This window comes from Podarcis cretensis (genome assembly GCF_951804945.1).
Source record: "Podarcis cretensis genome assembly, chromosome: 4".
Lineage (NCBI taxonomy): Eukaryota > Metazoa > Chordata > Lepidosauria > Squamata > Lacertidae > Podarcis > Podarcis cretensis.
The window spans coordinates 81,315,492-81,337,187 of NC_137173.1; the positions used below are offsets into that span (position 1 = coordinate 81,315,492).

Consider the following 21,696-nt stretch of genomic DNA (forward strand, 5'->3'; position numbering starts at 1 on the left):
AGTGGAATTACTATGAAGGGATTCCATCTGAAATGGTCTCTGGCTCCCCTTATGTAATAACAAAAGTAGCCTTTAAAGGTGCCACCTGACCCTTTACTACTAAGCTAGAGGACATACATTTTAAAAAAACCAAAACCCACCCAACTTACACTTTTATCTACGCTTCCTCAGGAAAAAAAAATTATTTGTGACATCTTAGTTCTAGCTTCGTAATCACTGGTTTTAGGAACGCGTGTGAAGGGAGGGGACACCCACCATTTTACAACACTTTCCCCACCCGGACTGCCTGAAGGCAAATGGTGGGCTCAAGAGCGTAAAAAGGGTTAATTTAACTACGCCCGGGGTTGCATAAGCCTGAAGGGGAAAAAGTGTCAGAGAAACAACTGCCGGCAGTGGCACTTTCTTACACTTTCTTGCCGGCGCTGCGCGTCCTGCAAGGTGGCAAGAACAGCGGAGGCGCGCTTTGCCGCTAGAAAAGCGCAGGAAGGCCTGAGAGGTCTTCTTTGCGCACCCTTTTGGCGCGAGAAAAGTCTCCGCAAACACTGTCCCTTCCCCGGGGATGCCTGCCCAATGACACGAGGCAGACAGAGGTCAGGACTGGCGAGTTTGTCAGAAGATTCCACCCAGGCTTCAGCAGCCTCTGTTAGACTTTTTGGCCTTGTTTGATCCAGCGATTTGGACTCTCTTTGGAGCCTTCTCATGTGCCCAGACAAGAGATCCCCGCTGGCCTCCCCCAAGACAACCACACTGGTTATTCGACGCAAATGGCAAGGGAACCAGGGACGTAGCCGGGGGGGGTGTGCAAGGGGGAAGGTCCCCCCCCCAAAAAAAAGGCCAAGTAAACAAATAAAAATAACTAACTAACCAATTCCGTCGCGGATAGCTCGGCTCTAACCCCCCTCCGACAAAAGTCCTCCCCCCACCCCAAAAAATCCTGGCTAAGCCCCTAAGGGGAACTGTTTCGTTTCTGGAAATGTCTTCCCCGCCGACACACGCACTCCAGATTTCCTGCCTTATTGAAATAGGGGGCCTAGGACTAGCAGAACATAAAAGAGATAAAATTTATATATGGGGGGAAGGTAGGCTATTACTTGCCAAAGACCACCCCTCAATTATAGAAACTTCCCAAAGTCTCTGATATGTTTCTGCCCTCGCCCTATTATTATTATTATTATTATTATTATTATTATTATGTCTCTACTGATGTCTCTTTCTAGAGAGTGATATCATTATATGCGGGACATACATTCGTGTCGATGTGTTTTACATTCTAGGGCGAGAGGTGCAAGATCTTGACGGCCGTGTGGCCTTCGAGGGGTAACTATTCATACGCGCAGCCTCCTTGCTGAAGAATGACCCAAGCACAGCTGAATCAGAGATGGCAGGCTGTGTCGGGGGCAGGGGTGGGGATACAGTGCCCACCTAGGTGTCGTTGGTCCCACGACCAATTCGGGCCGGGGGGGGGGTAGTCCAACAATCTGGAGGGCTACAGGTTTCCCAACCTAGTCTGTGGGGTCTGATGAGAGGAGAAGCCTGTTTCTCACTTGCAAGCCATCCTTGAGGCATAGCACGTGTGAACTCGCGCTCAGCCTCGTCGTGCTTGGAAGAGGGGAAACGTGTCTTGAATTCCCTGCTCAGCCATGTCTCTCCCTCCCTCGGCTCTCGGGGTTGCTGGGAGAAAGCAGGCGAAAGAGAAAGCTTGGAAAGGGCTGCCACTCCAAGTGCAGGGCTACCAAGCACCAGCCGCCTCCATGCCACATCCAGGCAGGGCAGCAGCTCAAACGCCTGCGCCTCTTTCTCGCCAGGGCATGGCGTCTCCTCCCGGCGGAGCGAGCCCGCCAGAGAGCCGGCCTGGGTCTTCCTGGCTCAGTCCCCTGGCGAGCGCAGCAGGGCGCTCGGGTTTCACTTGTTGCCGGGCAGGCCGCTGGCAGCAGCGGGAGCCATCAGCGCTTCTCCTACCGGGTGATTGTAAATAGGTTTGACTAGCCGCTGATCCCGGGTCAGGGCTCTCTTCCTCGCTTAATCCCGCGCTCTCCAAACACACTCTGGCCTCTCCCTTCCCCTCCCCGCGCAGGACTCCCCTCTCCTATTCGCTCCGCTTCCCTCCACTTGGACGGCCTCCATCCCCACCCGCTCCTGTGACACCCAAGGGAAGGAGCTCCGCGCCACCAGCTTCAGGGGCGCCGTCCAGCCGCGGGGAGCCCAGGCGGGCTCTCCACCTCACCACTCCCGAGAAGAAAGGCCTCGTTTCTGTAGGTCCTCTGGAGAAAACGAGGGGTCCCTAAACAAAACAAAAAACCACCTTCATCTTTACAGGGTGACTAAACCACACTAAAGCATGTACCCCGGGTGGGGAGGTGCAAGGCAGAAAGGAGTAACTAAAGAGGAACGGAGGAGAACCGTCCAGGACAAAAGCGAGGAGGGCGAAAGTGGAATACTTGGGTGTGTGGTTCTGGTTCCTGAAGCAACGCGCCCGTGTGTGTGTGTGTGTGTGTGTGTGTGAGAGAGAGAGAGAGAGAGAGAGAGAGAGAGAGAGAGAGAGAACTTAAAGCCCTAAATGAGGAAAAGGAGGAAGAGCCATAAGGACCCTCTGGAAACCGAGGAGAAAATGAATGCAGGTGAGAAGCGCTTAAATCGACGTGAACTGCTGCCTAGATCACAGCGTTAAAGATGCTCGGCTTCCAGCAAAAGTTAATTGCTGTTACAGTGCCATTGAAAGCCGTAGCATCATGTCCTTTAGTTTCCGGGGGATTCTCTCGAAACTAACTGTTGCTGTATGATCAGCAATCGGGTCCTTCCCCCCCCTCCCCCTGCGCCCCTTGTGCCCAAGTCCCAACGCCTGAGCTCACACGTGCGCCCATCCGGCCAGACCTCCGGGACGCGCGAAACCGATTATCCCTAGAAGGGTAAAATTGAAATGCCGACGGCGGGGAATGGAGGAAGGGGAAGCACTGCGTTAAAGGGGAGGAAAACCCCAGTCCAGGAAGTCCAGCATGGCTAGATAAACAGGGATGGTTCTCTGGAGGGAAAGGGAAAGGCCTGCTTCTCCAGGAAAGGGGCGAAGTCCACCTCGAAATCCCGAAAACGAACTTATTGGCGCGGCTTACAAGTCAGCCCCTATCTGGCTCTCGCCGGGGTAAAAAGAGAAGCAAGAGGAGGGAGATCTCACTGCGCCATAAGCTGAGTTTCTTTTTCCCCAGAGGCGCCTGCTTCCCCAAGCAGGTGCTGGTGGGGCAGAAGTGACTGCAACATAACAAACTCTCAGAGCCTAAGCGGTGAGCAAGAAAGAAAGAGGCGATGGAAGAAAGAATTAGGCGTAGGGTGAAGTGGGGGACACTCTGGGAGGAAGAGTAAAATAGAAGTGCCTCCTAGGCTCATCAGTTAAAGCGAAATGGGGCTAGGAGGTTTGGCGCGTAATAAAACAAAATAGCGCTTATATAAGGTAAACCGATTTCTCCCCCTAAATCACGCCACGCCGGGGAATCCTGGTGTCACACGACGCCAGCTTCCTTCCGACGCCTTTTCTGGACTCTTGAGCTCCCACTCTGAGCAACCCCGTGGGCCGCCTTGCCCCTGGCGGAGGGTATGGCAATGGGGACCGAGAGACAACTGGCACTGCGCGCAGAATTCAGCCCCCTCTCCTTCCTCTTGTTCTTCTTCTCAGGGGCCCGATGCGGCTTGGCGAGAGAGCTGGGAAAGGGCAGATCGGTTGCCACCAGCCCCCGCCATCTCCCCAAACTGCTCCCCCAACCGCAACGGCGTCCCCTGGGGGCCCATTGTGCGAGCGTGGCGGCCCGCGAGGCCTTGGGGCCGGCCCTTCACGCTTCTCTGAGCAGATCTCGGAGTGTTCCCGCCTCCCACTTGGCCAAGATAAGATCTGAACGGGCCAGGGAGGGCCCAGGATGCGCAGTGGTCCATGGCCTTGCTGGACCTCCTCCTCCTCGGCTGGGGGGAAGGGATGCTTGAAAGTAGACTTGATGCTTGTTTTTGGGAGAGGTGTTGCCAGTTCTAAGCACTCGGCGGAAACAGAGTTGCCCACCCGCAGCCCTAGTCTTCCAAGCCAGCGCAAATCAGCAGGTCAATGCCGAACGTTTTGTGATTTAAGTTCTGGGTTTGGGTGTTGCTTTGGCTTTTCCCAAAACCCTGGAGGGAGAGGGTGCAAAGGCTAGATGTAGGGATACTAAGCGGCCAGCCAGCAGCTCCCTCAAGCCCTCCATTCCCCATCCTGTGTTTCGCTCTGTATACACTTTGCTAAGTGTATCTGGAATGACCTCCAAGCAGTATTGAAAACGGTGCGTTCAGTATAAATGAAATCTTCCATACACCAGAAGCAGATCCGACGATCAAATCAGAGGGCGAACAATTCTCTATCTCAAAATGAAAAATAAAGCGTTTAAATCAGGAAATCGTTTAAAACTTTATGTAGTTTTGCATATTAAATTATTCAGGCATGTGGCTTCCCAGGAGGTCTAATGATTTCTTCTTAAAAATAAAATTAAAACCCTTACATTTAACTGGTTGCGTTGTGGTTTTTTGAACAAGGTTTTATGAAGGTTATTATTTGACCTGCTTCTCCGCGGAAAGAAAAAAACAACAAAGCAAATACATGCACATAAGAATAACAAAAGCACCGAACAAAGTCAACCAAATGAGGATAATAATCATTCTGATTCTGGGTTATGGAGTGAGGCGCAATCTAACCAAAGACATTGATTTGATTGAGAGAGTTAAGCACACGTTTAAATCTTCACCACTTAAACCAGTGAACATATAACGCATTTTAACTTCGCCTAGACTGTGTTGCTAATTATTATAATAATAACAAGAATAATAGTAAATTTTGAAAAGTTTTGTTGCAGTTCATTTGAACGTGGGTGTTAGTTGGCACGAGTTACTGGTAGCGCTGTAGGCAATAGGACACCGAGGGTTAAGGGGCAAGCAAAATGACTTTAAGAACTCCTCTCCCCAAACACAACAGAGAATGTGAAGTCTTTTTGGTACTCCTTCTGCCTCTCTCTCTCCCTCCCTCCCTCCCTCCCTCCCCCGCCCCCTTCCTTCCAGAAAAGTTGTTGGCGCTATTTGCATGCAAAGAGAAGCGCAGATAGCTTTCACAAATACCTGATGGTTTATTACATTTCCAAAAATCAGACCTCTGTGTGTGACAACAGCCAGTTAAATGAGTGGTAACTGGAAACCATAAAGGATTATTCACATTTCATATATATGTATAGAAATTTGGATTGGCACACACACCTCGCCAACATCTGTGGGCGCATGTGCATTGAAGAAACGGGTATGGTTTTTCACCGATGCCCGGTTGCTGGTATTTTCCTTTGTGACAAACCCCTTATTAAAGATTGAGCGGGAGAGGGAGAAAAATGCACAAGTCCAACATCAATTGGATTGCTGTAAAAGGGCAGGATCTGATACAAGCAAACCACACACTCGCCCAAAGAGCATGGCAAGGGTTCCCACCCAGCTTTCAGACGCCGGTCTGCAGAGCGAGGGAGTCAGGAAAAGAGGGCCTAGCAAAATATCAAAAGGGGTGAAAGGAAGGCTAAGAATAAGTTGTATTACAGAGACCAACAGGGTTATTTGGGAACGAAGGTTGGCGACCACTTCCAAGGATGAGTAATTCAAACGAATATGGAAGGCTGAGAATGGGGAAGTTAATACCCATAAACCATTTCTAGCAGAGACCGAATAGCCCAGCCTACAGGCCTTAACAGATCACTTCGATAAAAGATCCATTGAAACCAAAGGAACTTACTTCCAGGTAATGTGTTTGGAGCATGTAAGGAGCAGTGCCTGCCATCTGCGGGTGGTTTTACTCTGGAGTAACCTGGAGTACGCCCAAGGACTTCAAAGAAAACCAACGGTGGCTGCTCCGGGGCAAGTTTTTTTCGGGAGCTGCAGCCAACTGATATACATAAATGAACACAGGGAGCCAATTACTCATTTGCTTTGCTCTAAGCTTTGTTTCCGCTCTGGACTTCACAGAGTCCTCTCCCCCCCCCCCCAACCCCCAACCCCCGCCTTCGTTCAATAGCCATAAATAAAAAAGCTGAAACAATAATTGTAAAATGTAGCCTAAACTGTGTCTTTACTGTTATATCAAGTTTAATATCGACTTCCCACTTCAGAATCAGGCAACGGAGAAAGTCACTTTAAATCAAATTTCTATGCAATTAAACAACATTAGGATATCCGTACAAACAAATGCATCATTTTAGTGTAACAGCATTCACGGTTCAAACAAGGTTCCTTGGTATTCCGAAGAAGAGAAGACAGTGCTGGGACAAGAGATAGACTCCCCGCCCCACCCGCCCAAAATTGTGGCTTTGTTCAGAAACAGTTTTTGGTAGTTTTTATGTCTAATCAGTATTCAGCATCATAATTGTATCTAGCCTAAACATGGTGAGTCCAGTAATGTTGGAGCTATATCTAGCCTTAGGGCCAAGAAGGGGGAGAGAACCGTCCAAACCTATTTAAAACCGCTTCACTAACTTAAGACAGAAAACTTAGTACTGTAAGCTAGATGTTTCAACAAGCCAGTGCCAGAAATAAACAAAATAAACAAGGAATGCTATGGAAAGTATTTTAATCGGTCGCCTTCCTTAACAATACTCAACAGATATTAAAATAATATCCAAAAACTACACCATTAAAAAAAAAAACTTTCTCCCCCTTTTTGTTGTTGTTCGCGATCACAGAAACTGTGAAAAGTCTAAACCCAAATAGGGATTTGTGTGGTTGCTGATCTTATTATATTTCACGTTATATTTATACATATAGTCAATTTCCAATCTCTAGTTTTTAAGGCATGCCATGAATTAGTACATTTTGGATTTACTGGTTGCACTTTCACTTTGAAATTGATATAACTCAGAATCGAACGCATCTTTAGAGTTTTATTTGTTTTCCTTTTTTAGCGGAAACGCCTTTTTAGTAAACTATATACACATTTATGAATTCCCTTGTAACGCCTAAAATTAATTAAAATTATTCCACAATGCATTTACAAGAAGAAAAAAAAAATACAAAAAATAGTTAACAAAAGAAAAAAAATGCAGACGTAATAAACATTTACAAAATCCAGAATATTGTTGCTGGTTGCAAAAAAATAAAAATGTTTTTATAAATAAACAAAATAAGAAAAAATAAAGAACCCCGCTTCGTAAGAACTACAAAAAGAAGAAGAGTTTAAGCGTGGTTTTGGATTTGCATCCCTTGGTACTGTGTTATAAAGGAGAACATTTCTCCCCAACATCTTTGCTTTCCTTAGGCAATAAAAACTCTTCACAAGAAGCGGCTCAAAGAGTGACCAGTTAGTGCTTCTGTGTGGCAGAAAAGTTGGCGTCGCCTAGATCTTTGAATAATTAACAATTATAGTTATGTCTGTCTGTCTTTTTTGCCCTCCCCCCGCTTTAGCAAATATAAACGCATTGTGGCTCCTGGGTGAATGATAAATACTGTACAAAAAAAAATCTCAGTTAAAACACAGACGGTTTGTCTAAAACCCAACAACAACAGAAGGAAAATATAACAACCCAACTCCCCCCCCGCCAACCCCCAGTTTCAGAAACTAGTCCTTAGGGTAGAGAGGGAGGGACTGGGGGGGGCAGCATTAGAGCAATCTGTTACCTTCTCTCTTCATTATCCCCACCATTAGGAATATTTGTTATTATAATTATTATGATTCTTATTACAACGTCATCAAAACATCTCCTCTCTCTTTCTTGTTGTTCTGTACAAAAGGAAGGGGGCGGCGGGGGGTGGGTCTGGGAAGATGGGCAGCAGTGGCGAGGGGGCTCCCAGGAGAGAGAGCGCGACAACCTCCACTGCGCCCCCGTGCCCCTTGGCTGGTCCGTCCGTCCGTCCGTGCGCCCTTCCTCCCCTCGGCTCAGATGTGCGTCAAGGGCACCGTGCCGTTGACCCCCGTGCTGGCGCTCTGATAGTGCTGTGGCAAGGAGTGCAGGCGGCTCTGGGCAGCGGCGGCCGCCGCCGCGGCTGCCGCCGCCGCCGCCGGGTCCCCTCCTTCTCCGCCGGGCAAGTACATACTGATCATCTCTCGCAGGTCCCCAGGGCACGGGGCCCGCGAGTGCGCCGAGGTGACGGGCGGGCTGACGCTGGGCTCGGACTTGACCAGGGAGCCGAGCGCGCCCAGCGCCCCGGACGAGGCGGCCGCCGCTGCCGCGGCTGCAGCCGCCGCCGCCGCCGCCGAGTTCTGGTGGGGTTGCGCGCCGTAGGAGATGCCCCCGTAGGCCGACGGCGAGGCGCTCATGTAGCCCTGCGAGTTGGAGATGGGGCTGTACTGGAGGGCGCCCATGTCGTAGCGGTGCATGGGCTGCGGGTTGTGCGGGTGCGGGTGGTGCGCGTGGGCGTGCGGGTGGGCGCCGCCGCCCGGGTGCTGGCTGTAGGCGAGCTGCGCCTCCTGCATCATCGCCGCCGCAGCCGCCGCCGCAGCCACCGAGCCCGGGTACGCGCCGTTGGCCCAGCCGTTCATGTGCGGGTAGCCCCCGCCGCCGCCTCCGCCGCCGCCGCCTCCCCCGCCGCCGGGGCCGCCTCCGCCGGGGCTCTCCAAGCGCTGGCCCACGCCGGCCGGGCTCACGCCGACGCCCATGGCTACCGGAGGGCCTCCGCCGGGGCCGCCGGCGCCCAGCAGCCCTCCGGCCAGCGAGTACTTGTCCTTCTTGAGCAGAGTCTTGGTTTTCCTCCTGGGCCGGTATTTATAATCCGGGTGCTCCTTCATGTGCAGCGCCCGCAGCCGCTTGGCCTCGTCGATGAAGGGTCTCTTCTCGGCCTCCGACATGACTTTCCACTCGGCGCCCAGGCGCTTGGAGATCTCCGAGTTGTGCATCTTGGGGTTTTCCTGGGCCATCTTCCGGCGCTGGCCCCGAGACCAAACCATGAAGGCGTTCATGGGCCTCTTGACCCGGTCTTGGTTAGCCTTGGGGCCCCCGCCGCCGCCTCCTCCGCCTCCGCCTCCTCCTCCCCCGGCTCCGGTTTGGCCCGAGAGGTTGGTGGTGACCTGGGCTCCGCCGGGGGAGTGCATGTCCGTCTCCATCATCATGCTATACATTCGCGCAGCTTTCGGGGGCCACCAGGCTCCACAGCGTCAAAACATAGAGCGCAGGAAGGCGAAGAAGCGGCGCGCCGAGGAGAGCGCACGAGCGGGAACCGACCAGGAGGACGAGTCCGGGTGGGAAAGAGGAGGTGCCGAGGAGAAGTAAATTATATAAGAGTTCACCACGACGGTCGAGAGTGAGGAGGGGTGGTGCTGGTGGTGCTGAGCTTGGGTGGGGGAGAAAGTTGTTTTCTTCTTGCGCTCAGAGAGGAAAGCGCGAAAGCGCGCGCGCGGGAATCTCCTCGGGCGGGCAAAACTTTCTCCCTCTCCAAGAGTGTTGCGCTCCGGTTTCTCGTCCAGCTGGATTCAAAAGCGGCTCAAACAGGTGCCGGGCGGAGGCTCGTGGGGAAGAAGCGGAAGACGGCGCCGGCGAAGAAAGTCTGGCCGATCCACTTTGGCGAGGAGATGGCGGGGAAGTGCGCGCCCGGGCTCCCTCGTCGCTCTCCTGCGTCCTCGGCTCAGCACACGCGCGCCTCTCTCCCTCTCCCGCACACACACACGCGCACACGCAGGCAGCCGCGCTCCCCTCCTTCTCGCGGCGGCTGAAGTGATCTAATGCGCGCGCCCCCCCCTCTCTCCGCTAACTTCCACAGCCAAAGAGAGAGAGAGCGAGAGAGAGAGTTGAGGGAGGGAGCGTGTGTGACTCGCATCCGCTGGTCCCAAGTGAACAGAGGCGAAGAGACAGGAAATCCCCCTCCCCCTCTGCCGCCTCCACCACGCGTAAAAAAAAAAAAAAGCGGGAGGGGGGGAAATAAAAGAAAGGAGTAATTAAATCACCAGAAAAAGCGGGAGGAGGAGGAGGGGGAGTGAGGGAAAAAGGAAGAAAATAGTAAGGAGGCGCGGGAGGGGGTGCGAGAGCGAGGGGAGGGGGAAGCCAAGAGCTCCCAGGCAGGCAGCAGAACTTGCACAGTAATTTGTTCTCTGTGGTTTCCCTCCTCTAGCCCGGGAGGAATCGGGAAAGGAGGAGCAGCCGAGAGATACCACGAGAGAAGAGCCCAGCAGCCATACACCGCGCACTGAACGGGGATTAAATTAGTTTGCCTTGGCCAATCGGAGCGCGCCGGCGGGGGATTATTTGCATGGCGCACTGAGGAGTGACGTCCGGAGGTGAGAAGTACAAACTATTATGGAACTGGCGGGGAAGGGCGAGGGGGGGGGAGCAGGGCGGGGATGGGGAGCCTTCCGGGAGGGGCCACGAAAGGGGTCACACACAGCCACCAGGAACGCGGATAAATAATAAAATAACCCGAACCGAACTAAGCGTCTACTAGGAAGCAAAGACCGTAACGGAGAAAAATAAAATAAAATTCCGAGGGCATATATATGCCAGTTCGAACCGATTCAAGATGCGCTTCACCCCAAAAAGATTATTTGAATTTAAATCGCGCGCACCCTGGTGTCCGCCTGATCTTCTGGAACCGTGGCGTGTTTAGCTGCAAAGAATTCATTTCGGGGGAGGGAATAGCAGCAGCGACAGACGTTTTTGGGACCGGCAGAAGTTATTTAGTTTTTAAGCTACTGGACTTTTTCAACCTTGTAAAATTTACTTTCTGCTTCTTCTCTTCCTTTCCTGGTCGGAACTTTTTTTGTTTGTTTCCTATGCCTTTTGTGCTTGCTGAGAAGGAATATAATTTTCTGCGCGTATCTTGACGCGCAGGTGTTTTCTGGGCGGGTGTTGGGAAGGGCAACATTTTAATAAGCCCTCAATATTTATCATATCTTTATCTCTGTGTAAGAATCTCACCAAAAAGACTCTCCGATCTTAGCTCACTTGGAAGAAAGTTCTATTGAGATCAGTGGGACTCTGCTTTGAAGTAGTATCAACAATGACTTGTGGTATCTTAAAGATTTATCGTGGCATAAAGTTTCGTGAGTCATGAGACAATGTTGGGCAATTTTTAAGGTGCCACAGGACTTGTCCTTGGTGTTCTGCAATATATAACAGGGTTACCTCTCTGGAAATTCTTTCAATTTAATATGTTTAGGATGGGGATGTGTGTCAAGTTTAAAATCTGAAATCACTATTTATAAAATGTAGTAGGCATTTATTTATAAAATGTAGTATAAGCTGCTTTGAAACTACGCTATGAAACATTCAGGTCGGTGCTACGCATGGTTATTCAGGTGAGTTCAGCTAGCCCCATTCCCAAGTAAGGGCCTAGAGGTTGAAGCCTAACTCAGAATATTTATTGTCATTTATGTCCCACGGACATCAGTGTGGTTTACCATTGGGCAATTTTGGAACGGGGTGTTTAAGAAAGATACTAAAGGAACGGGGGTGTTTAAGAAACGCAATGCTCCTTCGTGTACTTCTTGGTCCTCAGTCAATATTTCTCAGTAGGAGACAGGTCTCCAAGTAGTGAAGATTGTTTTAAGAATGGAGAACTGACGCCCCATATCCTAGCACAATGCTTGGAACAGAAGTTCTTTCCTGTAGATGTCAATAGAATTTGCTTCCTTGTAATGTGTGCCAACCTAGCAGTTCGAAAGCACACAGTGCAAATAGATAAATAGGTACCGCTCCTGCGGGAAGGTAAACGGAGTTTCCGTGCGCTGCTCTGGTTCGCCAGAAGTGGCTTAGTCATGCTGGCCACATGACTTGGAAGCTGTATGCCGGCTCCCTCGGCCAATAAAGTGAGATGAGCGCTGCAACCCCAGAGTCGGCCACGACTGGACCTAATGGTCAGGGGTCCCTTTACCTTTACCTTAATGTGTGGCTCAGATTACAGGCATTGTACCTACAGAAGTTGATGAGAAATCTGTACAAAAACTCATGGGATTCCAGGCGCCCAATCTCAATCAACAAAGCCCTCCAGCTTACATGCCATGTAAAGGGGACTGTCCTGATCTTGGAAGGAAATTCCAGTGGAGATAACTCTGTGGGTCTTACTTTCTAGTGCCTGCCTGAAATAGGGGGCAGGACTGAAAGAGATCAGTTTATGTTTCTGCCACACATTTCCCCGCTTTTGGAACTGATTCATGTATATATCGTTCCAGAATAGATAAGCTTTAGGATTCCACAGCAAGCTCTTGAAATATATGTAGCTAGGGAGATCATTCTGCCTCATCTGAATATGTTTCTTCATCTCTGTTGACTTTTGAGAACTTCTGCCCCCCTGACTCTAAACCAGAATTGTATAACAAACAACGCTTGAATTGAAAATAAAACCTTAAGAAGATACTTCCGTTGAATAGGGTAAACTGCACTTTTCCCTTGACTCCACAGTTTTCAATGTTTCCCCCGCACCCTCTTTATTCTTCCCTATCATGTATATAAGTAGACCTGCCAACTGATGATAACTTAACTGAAGATGCATCTTGTGAAGTGGACTCTAATCCATGCCACAATACATTTGTTAGGATTTGTTGGGTGTTTATTTCAAGAAGTCAACAACCCGACTGTGTTGTCTTTGCTGCAACAGGGCTATCAGAAATGCATTGATATGTTATGCTTCCAAGCGTGGTAAGAGACTGCAATTAAATCAGTCGCAGTTACTTTAAATACCAGTAAATATTCCAAACGCGTAATAACCAAACCACCAGCAAAAGGTAATAGACCAAGACACCCTCTTGACTCCTTTTCATAGAATGACACGTTAACTAATCCCCAGGGCTGCGCCCGTCCAATCTCTCTTCCCCGCCCATTTCTTCTGCAAAATGTTTCAACTTTAAAGGGCTTCTCTTATAATGCCTACGGCCATCCTTTCATGCTGCCTGTCATCTTCATTTCACACGACTGGACGCTAAATTGCCAAAAGTGCATCTTAAAAGTCTGGCAGGTTCTCTTGAGGTATTAGCTTTCCTGGGCAACAGTCTACTTCATCAGATGCAAGAGTACAGACCTTGGACGTAGCGCAACATCTGTTTGGCAGGCGACTGCGCTTTCTCTCTCCTCTCTCACCGAGGAGGTCAACAGTAAAAAGCAACAATTAAAAATAGTAGAAGGAAAATGAAACAATACAGAATATACAGAATATACAGAAACATGAACTCATGAACGCTGTTAATACCGGTCTACATTCACAATAGAATCGAGGCCATCCGTGGGCTCAGAAACTGCTAACCAAGTTATGGCGTTTAAAAATCAATATCTGAAGCTAAAGAAAAGAAAAAACAACTCTCGGAATAAGACCTGGCACACGTCTTCCCCCTTACACACTAAAGGTATGGGGCAGGCCCCCTTAGGTATAGCGTGGTGTAGTAGACTAGGACCTTGGGAATCTGGGTTGAAATCCCCACTCAGTCATGAGGTTCACTGGGTGACCGTGGACCAGCCTGCAAGGCCAAAACCACTTCAAAGAGAACAAGATCTAGATTTACACGCGATGGCTCAGAAGATCGATGAGGCGCTGAAGTTTATCCTCTGCAGCCAAATGCCACTCTAGTGCAGAGAGCACTCCAGGGTAGCTGAGTATTTAACACAAGGTGCCACTAAGTGTGGTTGTTGTTTTTAAAATGTCGCTATTGAACTTGCTACTGCCACTGCCTAAAATGGGGCATGGGGAAGTCCTCAAGACGTTGATTGGAAGCATCCTGAGATCAAGTCTGGTGGGAACCATATTAGACCAGTGTGGTCAGGGCAGAGACGCCACTGGCCCTCGTGTAGCGTGTGCACGTGTCCGTTGGAAGAGATTTGAATCAAACGAACAGCTAACTAAGGAGTGGAAAATATTTTTTCCTACTTTTGAACTTCGGTAGCCAATTACAGACAGATTGCCTAAGATTTGACTTGAGAAATGCAGCAATAAATATAGAACAGGATTTCTTAAGTGGCCGACTGTCTCTGTCGTTACTCACTGAAAGGCTTGTCCTCTTTGGGCAATTGGTGTAGAAGTTGTGTAATAAATAATAATAGTTAGTAATTGTTTAGAAAATATTGAGTGCATTTATGGGGCAATGAAGCCAATGGCGTCGATGCAAACACCCACTCATTCCATCAATGTAAAGCGATCTAACCCACACAGTCTTGGAAGTAAACTCGCTCAATAAACTGGGCTTGACTTCCGAATAAACATGCCCACAACCTGTTTATTGAGCAAAGTGCGTCTCTCATTGATCCTCACAACAGGCTCATGAGGTTGTGAGACAGCCGCCCTTTCCGTTTTACAGACGAGAAACTGAGACCCGAAAAGTTACTGACAGAGCGAAGCCAAACTGCCTGGCTGCTTCGTGTAAAATGGCCATTCCCTGAGCATTTACTTCGAAACAAGGGTGCCAACTAGAATAATAAATGGGGGGGGGGGCGGCGGCAGGTAAGCACCGCCTTGCAAAATCTGTCACAGGATGCGGCACACACACATCTGAATGCCCATAAACTTTTGGGGGGCTTAGCCCCCTCAAATATTTTATTGGGGGCCCTAGGAGTTGGCTCATATGCTTCGAAAAATATTATTAAAAAGCACGGAACATACTCTTGAGTAAGCATGCATGCATGCGACCAGGCTGCAGAATTCGGCCATTCGTTTATCCATACCTGGCATTACCCCCAGGTTGCCTTTTGAGTCAATTTAAACTCTTAAATAACATATCAACCAACTTTCCAATGCTGGCAGTCAAAACCTTTGGCGTGGTAGAGGCTACCACGGGGCCAAGGCTAGCAGCGCTCACCTTGGATGGCTGCACATGTCTTTTTGCTAAGCGGCAGGGGACTGACAGCTCTTGCGCGTGCCAAGTAGGCAGCCGGTGTGGTTTGGGACCTGGTGCCGAGATCCCTACACGGGCAAGATCCGAATGCATGGACAGTCTTCAGACCTGCCTTAGAAGCAGTGTAACTTGCTCCTGTAGAAAAGTGGTCCACACCATCCGCACGACCGTGTGTGTGTGTGCGTGTGCGTGTAGGGCCATTTGGCCCAGGACCTTAAGCTCAAAGGTGGCCTCAGATTTAGGCACGTTAAATTTTGGGTAAGTTTCACAACTTACGTTTATGCACATTGGACCAAAATGCGACACACACTTTCTCAGCTTGAAAAGCAGGTGCTGATTATCTCTGAGGTTTCGCTCTGTTTTGGGTGCTTTTCCCCGCTGCTGCAATCTTTGTTTTTATTATCACAGAATCATGGAATTGTAGAGATGGAAGGGACTCTGTGGATCATCCTAGTCCAAACTCCTTGCCATTCAGGGATAGGCAGCTGGGGATCGAACTTGCAGTCTTGTTCATTATCAGCACGGCGCTCTAACCCACTCAAACCTCGAAACAAAATAAAACAATTCCTTCCAGTAGCACCTTGGAGACCAACTAAGTTTGTTATTGGTATGAGCTTTCGTGTGCATGCACACTTCTTCAGATACACGAAAGCTCATACCAATAACAAACTTAGTAGGTCTCTACGGTGCTACTAGAAGGAATTTTTTATATTTTGTTTCGACTATGGCAGACCAACACGGCTACCTATCTGAAACTACAACTCAAACCTGGAAGTGACTCGGGCCTCTCTAGACCTCTGAAAGGGCCTGACCACCTGTTTATAGCTGGAGGAGTGCAACCTTGAGTTTCAAGGCTGCGATCCTGTGCATAGCTCCCTCCGAGTGATCCCCCACTGACCACGGTGAGGATCCGTCCGGTCCTGGAACCTTCCACCTTGCATGACTAATTCATCAATCCTGGCGGCTCAACCCAGTAGAAGTCTAGCTGATCTGGTGGGGAAGATATTTTTGTTTAGATGCATGCAAAGAGGTTCGGGGCTGACCTGCAAGCGTTCATTGGCCGGTGGTGTCGCCTGGCTGTTTCCAGTGTGTGGCCTCTTCACAGTGAAAGAGCCTATAAAGTTTCAACTAGGGGGTACAGCCAGGTGAGCCCCCTCCCCGACCTCGAAGGAGAATATCCCTCTAGGAACCTACAGTGTCTAGCCAGGCAGTACTGTATACGCTTTTTAAAAGGAATGCTTTAAAAAGTGTTTCTTTTCTTTTCTTTCTTTCTTTTTTAAAAAACCAAGTAAGGTGATGTTATGCCAGATGTGCCTATCTGATGAAAACGACCGTTTGGTTTAATTTAGTGTTAGTTTATTAGGTTTACATATCGCTTCACGCAGCCAGAGGCGCCTGGGAGCCATTTACAGTACTGTATTAAGATGCAAAACTCACAACCATTTAATAAAGCAGTACATTAAAAACAACAAGCCTAAAAGAGCACAGAATATCCACTGGCGGAACAATTCTGGTGGCTCAAACCAGAATTTGGTGGGTACTCCAAGAAAAAGTTCCATCCGAAATGGCTAGCCAGCTCGTTGTGGGGATTGCTTGGTGACGGTGATTTTGTTTGGCCCTGGGCACGAGGCAAATCCTGTCCATTGCGAGTAAACTGCTCTCGGAAATGGAGGCCTCCTTTAGGTCCAGATCAATCCAATCCAACAATCAAATTCGGGATTGTTCTCAGGGTAGCCCTACTTACGTTTCCCTGGAACTTTTAGCGATACTGCTGGTTTGTGAGTTGCACCTTTCGTGAACCAGCCCACAGAGTACCCTTGGAGCCACTTTGGTGACAAGATCTCATGGTCAAGATCATTTCTGGAAAACAGCTTGAAAAAGACGGAATATTTCCCCCTCATTCCCTCTCCCCCCGTTTGTTTTCTTCTTCTGAGAAACAGGCTCGCTCGCTCTCCAAATGAACATTGCCTACATTATACAAGGCCTGCTTCACACGTGTATGGTCAGCACGGCCCCTAAACATGACAGCTGGCGGCTGAACGAGTCAACTAGTTCTGCGATTAAATTCTGCGGCAAGGTGCGTCGAAGGTGGGAGATCCAGGCTTAATTTCTTAAGTTTTATGGGAGATCAGGAGGACGACTCGCAAAGGAAACTTCCCACACCCGCCCCTCTCCCACCTCGCCGACTTTGCCTGCTTCTTTTTGGGACCGCGGCGCAAAGCGCGTCCAGCTGGGGAATGCCGTTTGCGCTTCCTTGGCTAGCCAGGAGCTGGCGCTGCGCACGCTGGAAAGGCACCGGCAAGTCCCCTAGGAGGAAACGGGGGCAGAGGAGGAGACCCTTCTGGAGGAGAAGGAGCGCCCGACCCGAGGCTGCTGCGAGTGAGCCGAGGGACGGGGGATCCGGGCTCGGCAGCGCAGGCTGCGATCGCCGTCTGCTGGCTATACCTGGGCTCCGGATTCTGCGGCGGGGGAGTGGGGAAAGGGGGTGGGGTAGGGTGTTTGAGGACTCCCTGCTTCACGCCACTGGCTCCCCTCTGGCTCCTGTCCCGATTCCCCCACCCTACTCTACTGCAACTTCCGACCGAGCGCTTTCTCCGCTCTCTTGCGCAAATTCCCCCAAGTCAACCCAAAGCGAGTCTTCTCAAATTCTCAATTTCATTTTAAGAAGCGTGTTCTAATCCACTTAGCAAAAGACCTAGGGGGTTGACACACGCTATCTAAGCAGGGCCAGTCGTGATCCTCATTCTCAGTGAAGAGTTTCAAAACTCACAAGCTATTTGTGATTTGGGAATCTTTTCCAGAAGGTGAACCTGTTCTTTCCCTTTCACCTTTCACAAAGGCTTCCCACTCTGACGGTTCTCCTGCAGATTCCTGAGCCCCCTCTCACCCCCGAGGCAAAGCGGCTATAATGTTGTTGTTGTTGTTGTTGTTGTTGTTGTTGTTGTTGCTTCCCAGCTCACTGGGTGAAAGCGTTTGGAGAATCTCTGGAGCTTTCGAGTCGGGGCTCACCCCTGTGAACAGTGCTCACACATATAATTCAAATTTCACAGCTGACCTGTTCTGAAAAACCTCAATCAGCTTCTAATTGAAGGGAAAACAAAATATTGCTTCCCTACAGCAGAGCTAACGATTTAATCATTATATCAGACATTATAGCTTTTAATTAGGCTAATGCTGATACTGTATGGAAAAGAGATAATTCAACACAGTTCTTGATGGATTCTGTAATTGGGTTAACGGAGGGAGCAGTTGAGGGAAGAGACGTCAATAATATTCAATCCGCGTCTATAGCTACCACCAGGTTTATGAATGAAAGGATAGAAACGGGGCGGGGGGAGGCAGAGGAAAGGGCTGAAACTTCGCGCAGGAAATGTTTCTCTCCAACCTGCCCTGTGCCGCCCCCTGGAAAGTTCCCGAGGACGAAATGGAGTCACCGGGAGGACCAAATTCTGGTCACTCCCAATATCGGGACATCTTTCTCCTCGGATCTCGAAGTCCCTGCAATTGGTGTTTGTTTTCTTCGCGCTTGGGTTGAAATGCAACCCCGCGTGCCTGTCAGCGAGACGTGAAGAGCAGGTTCTTCACGTCGTCTGCCCACATTTTGTCATTATCCCTTGACAAAACTGACTTGCTGTGTCTCGCAGCTGAAGAGAAGTTGACATCTCTGCTCCCCGAAATCTAGGGGAAAGCGTTCCCTCGAGCGACGCGTTTGGTCTCCTCCTTCAAAAGGAAGGAAAAGCGAGTGAATATAAATAACCTCACATTTGAGGTAATACGAACAGGAGCGACTTGGGCGCATCAGAAAGGAAGTGCCCACGCCTGTGGAAACTGGAATTGGTTTAAGATCAGTTTCCCTTTTCGTAGAGACAAAATTCAGCTGCGGATTCTTTTTGCATTTTAGAAATTATTATTAATCGCCAAAGAGGGCGAAGGGGCGCTGACTTTCCTTCTTAATCCCCTCGTTCGGGACTGAAAATAATTAAAGACCTGCCCGCTACATTGAGGCGAAATTAACAACAACGACAAAAACAGTTTTAGATGAACCTATGAATCTAATTACAATATCCAGAGGAATGCTGTCTAGTAGCACACATGAATTTGTGCTTTCTGCCCTGTAATAAAAACAACCAGCCGATGTTTAGATGTTGTCGAGCCAGCTTGATACAATTCCCTCCCAACCACCCGCAATTCGGATAAAAATCTATTTTCCATACATTTTGGGGCAGCTTGAGAGCGATTGGTTAAGGAGCGGCTGTTCTCACTGCCTCCAATTCTGCTTGGCACGTTAACATTAGAAAAGACAAACAAGGCTACAACGGTGGTTTTCGTTGCACGAATATAAATGGCTACATTACAACCCGTATTTTGAGCCGCAATTATGGCAGAGGACGAAGTTGGCGTTCTCTGCGCACAAAGGGCCCCGTTCTTCTCGGGGGCCCGGCGCCCGCCGCTCTCACAGCCTCCGGTTTGAAGAGGCGGGATTGCTGGGAAGTTGGGAAGAGGACAAGCCTGGCGCTTTTTGCAGACGCTCTTCCCTGTTCCGGGAGCGGTGTGCTCAGCACGTGTAACCAGGCCTGAACCTTCCAATGGGCGTCGTGGAATGCAAGTTCCCCCGGCAAGGTTGGAGCACACCCTTTCGTCACGCTTTGTCAGGGAGAGAGCCTTTTATAAGCTGTTTGTTTATATTATGCCTTAACTAGACTCCCGGCACAATATTGTTTTGAAAGAGAAATATTCTCTATTGTGATCCATCCTTGTCTTATTTTGTCAGTAATTACAGCAGAATTAAACGGGTCATTGATAAAGTTCCATTGACACAAACCCCTGTAATTAACAGTCTGAATGCACCTTAAAAAAAACATTCCTCAAGAGTTGTAATTTTTGAGTCTTTGTGTTGTTAAAGGGATACACGTATAATAGGAGAGGACCAGAATTGCTTAGAAAGAGCCGTGGCTAATTCCGGATTCCACCTCCCCCCCCAACCAAAAACACACACACCCTCTAGACAGCCCAATCAGTAATGCTTTCTAAGCTCTGACTGATCAGAAAAACACCACCACCTTTAAGACTAATAATAATAATAACATGAGCAGAATAATATATATATATATATATATATATATATATATATATATATAGTGATTTATAGGATTCCATACCCCCACCCTGCTGCAACGATATTGTTGTGACATTAAATGTTTCAGGCTCTCATAGGATGGCACGCTTTGAGTAGGAAAATTAAGAAAACAACAACTCTATTGTAAAAAGAACAAAAAAAAAAAAGCCGCGTACTTTTTAAAGGACGGTTATTGCGTCCCGTTCTCAAGGATGAGACACGACCATTGCTTTGGAAGGAAATGCCAGGGCAATTTCGAGCACTGATGCCTCGCACGAGGTGCCATCGAACCGCATTTCTGTAGCCTGCCTGGCCGGCCCCTCAAAGTAGAAAAGACACCCCTCCATCAAAGTCCAGTCGTGACAAGCTGATAAGGAAAAACCTCCGACTGAAGGCAGGAGAAGTGAGCTAACTCCTCGCCGCTGCCCCCTCTCCCACCGCCCCTTCCCGCTTCCAAGCCATTCCCTGTTATTGCAAATTAGATTAACCACCCAGGCTTCAATATACATCTGACACGGGGTTCACCGGAGAGCGGAGGATCATCCACTCCAATCTCTCTTTTTCCCCCCATCGGAGCATCTCCCATAAATTACATCTTGTCCTTTAATACACTTTTCTATGAGATTAAAACATCACTTTGACACGGTTTGCAGTCACGCAGCCGCATCCCCCAAATTACTTCGAAAAACAGCAAACAAGGCGAGACATCTAAATAATCTCCCAAATGCTGTTTCTGGACGTTTCATTATGCGCAGAGGGGAGTACACCCCACCTCTGCGCCATTTAATGCCGTTAACCTCTCCTTTTACGAGCAGGAGTCGAGTTCTAGGGAGTGAATCCTGTTTTCTTTAAGATCAGGGTGGAATGAGATTGTTATCCTAGTCTTGGTATAAGTTGGAGGTTGATCAAACATAGTAGGAAATAATAATAATAATAATAATAATAATAATAAGTATTATTATTATTATTATTATTATTATTATTATTATTAATATTCTGGGCTATGTTTTTTGGGCATGCTTAAACTTTCTGCTGCGACTGTTTTTGGAAGCTTATTCTTCGAGTTAGTTGCTCGTCCTATAACTTTCCTGCAACTCATCCCTCGGTCCTCCGAGCCCCGCCGTGCGGGGAAGACAGGCTTTATGCGCAAAAAATGAGAGTGCTACTCCACTGAGACTGTGGTCCGGATAGATGCCTGGGCCATCGGGCTCTGTAGCTCACCCCGATGCCCCCTTTTCTCCATTATTGGTGTGTGTGTGTATCGAATTATAGTGAGGGTGGGTGGTTCGGAAGGCGGTTGTTTTGGGGGACATCATACCGTGGCCATGGCACTTGACCTTCCGAGTCCTTCTGAGCTCGTTGAAATCGAAAGGCAGAGCCCAGGAAGGGTTACAGGAGAGATGTACGGAAAGCCATACTGTATAGTACAATCTCTCTCGTCCTCCTGTTTTCTACCTCTCTCTTTAAGCTGCTCACTCAGGATATATTCAGCTACACACCCACCCAAGATTATTCACATCAGGGATCCAGTCCTTTTCCAAATCAATTTTTATGAAGGAATGTTGCTACTTTTTCTGCACTTCAACTCAGCGAACTTCCTTTGGGCGTCGGTGGGTTGTTTTTATTCGTTTTAAAATTAAGCCCGCAACCAGCATCTGCGGGATGCGTAATCTAATTTTTTTTTTTGCAAAATTCCCTTTAAAAAAAAAAAAAGTTATTTTGTACACATTGATGCCCTAAATGGTTCTTAGGCTTCTGGTAGAGCAAAACAGGGGAGGGATGTGCGTGTGTCCACGCGAGATAGGGGAGG

At 48.9% G+C, this 21,696-nt stretch overlaps 1 protein-coding gene and 2 long non-coding RNA genes across 10 annotated transcripts in view; 1 reads left to right on the plus strand and 2 right to left on the minus strand.

The window, feature by feature from the left end:
- Window positions 1-21,696, plus strand: part of LOC307214346 — a 331,943-nt gene that overhangs the window by 143,797 nt on the left and 166,450 nt on the right. For all 8 annotated transcript variants that reach the window (XR_013837946.1, XR_013837947.1, XR_013837948.1 and 5 more), the window contains exon 3: window positions 10,069-10,234. This is a non-coding gene — a long non-coding RNA (uncharacterized lncRNA). The remainder of the gene's footprint in view (window positions 1-10,068; window positions 10,235-21,696) is intronic.
- The window catches only part of LOC307214344, a 46,732-nt gene that overhangs the window by 22,493 nt on the left and 2,543 nt on the right, over window positions 1-21,696 (minus strand). The gene's annotated exons all lie outside the window — the stretch shown is intronic.
- SOX1 (SRY-box transcription factor 1) lies at window positions 6,585-10,060 on the minus strand. The gene has a single exon (XM_079972906.1). It carries the CDS (start codon window positions 9,080-9,082, stop codon window positions 7,904-7,906), a length of 1,179 nt encoding a protein of 392 aa, XP_079829032.1. The 5' UTR covers window positions 9,083-10,060; the 3' UTR covers window positions 6,585-7,903.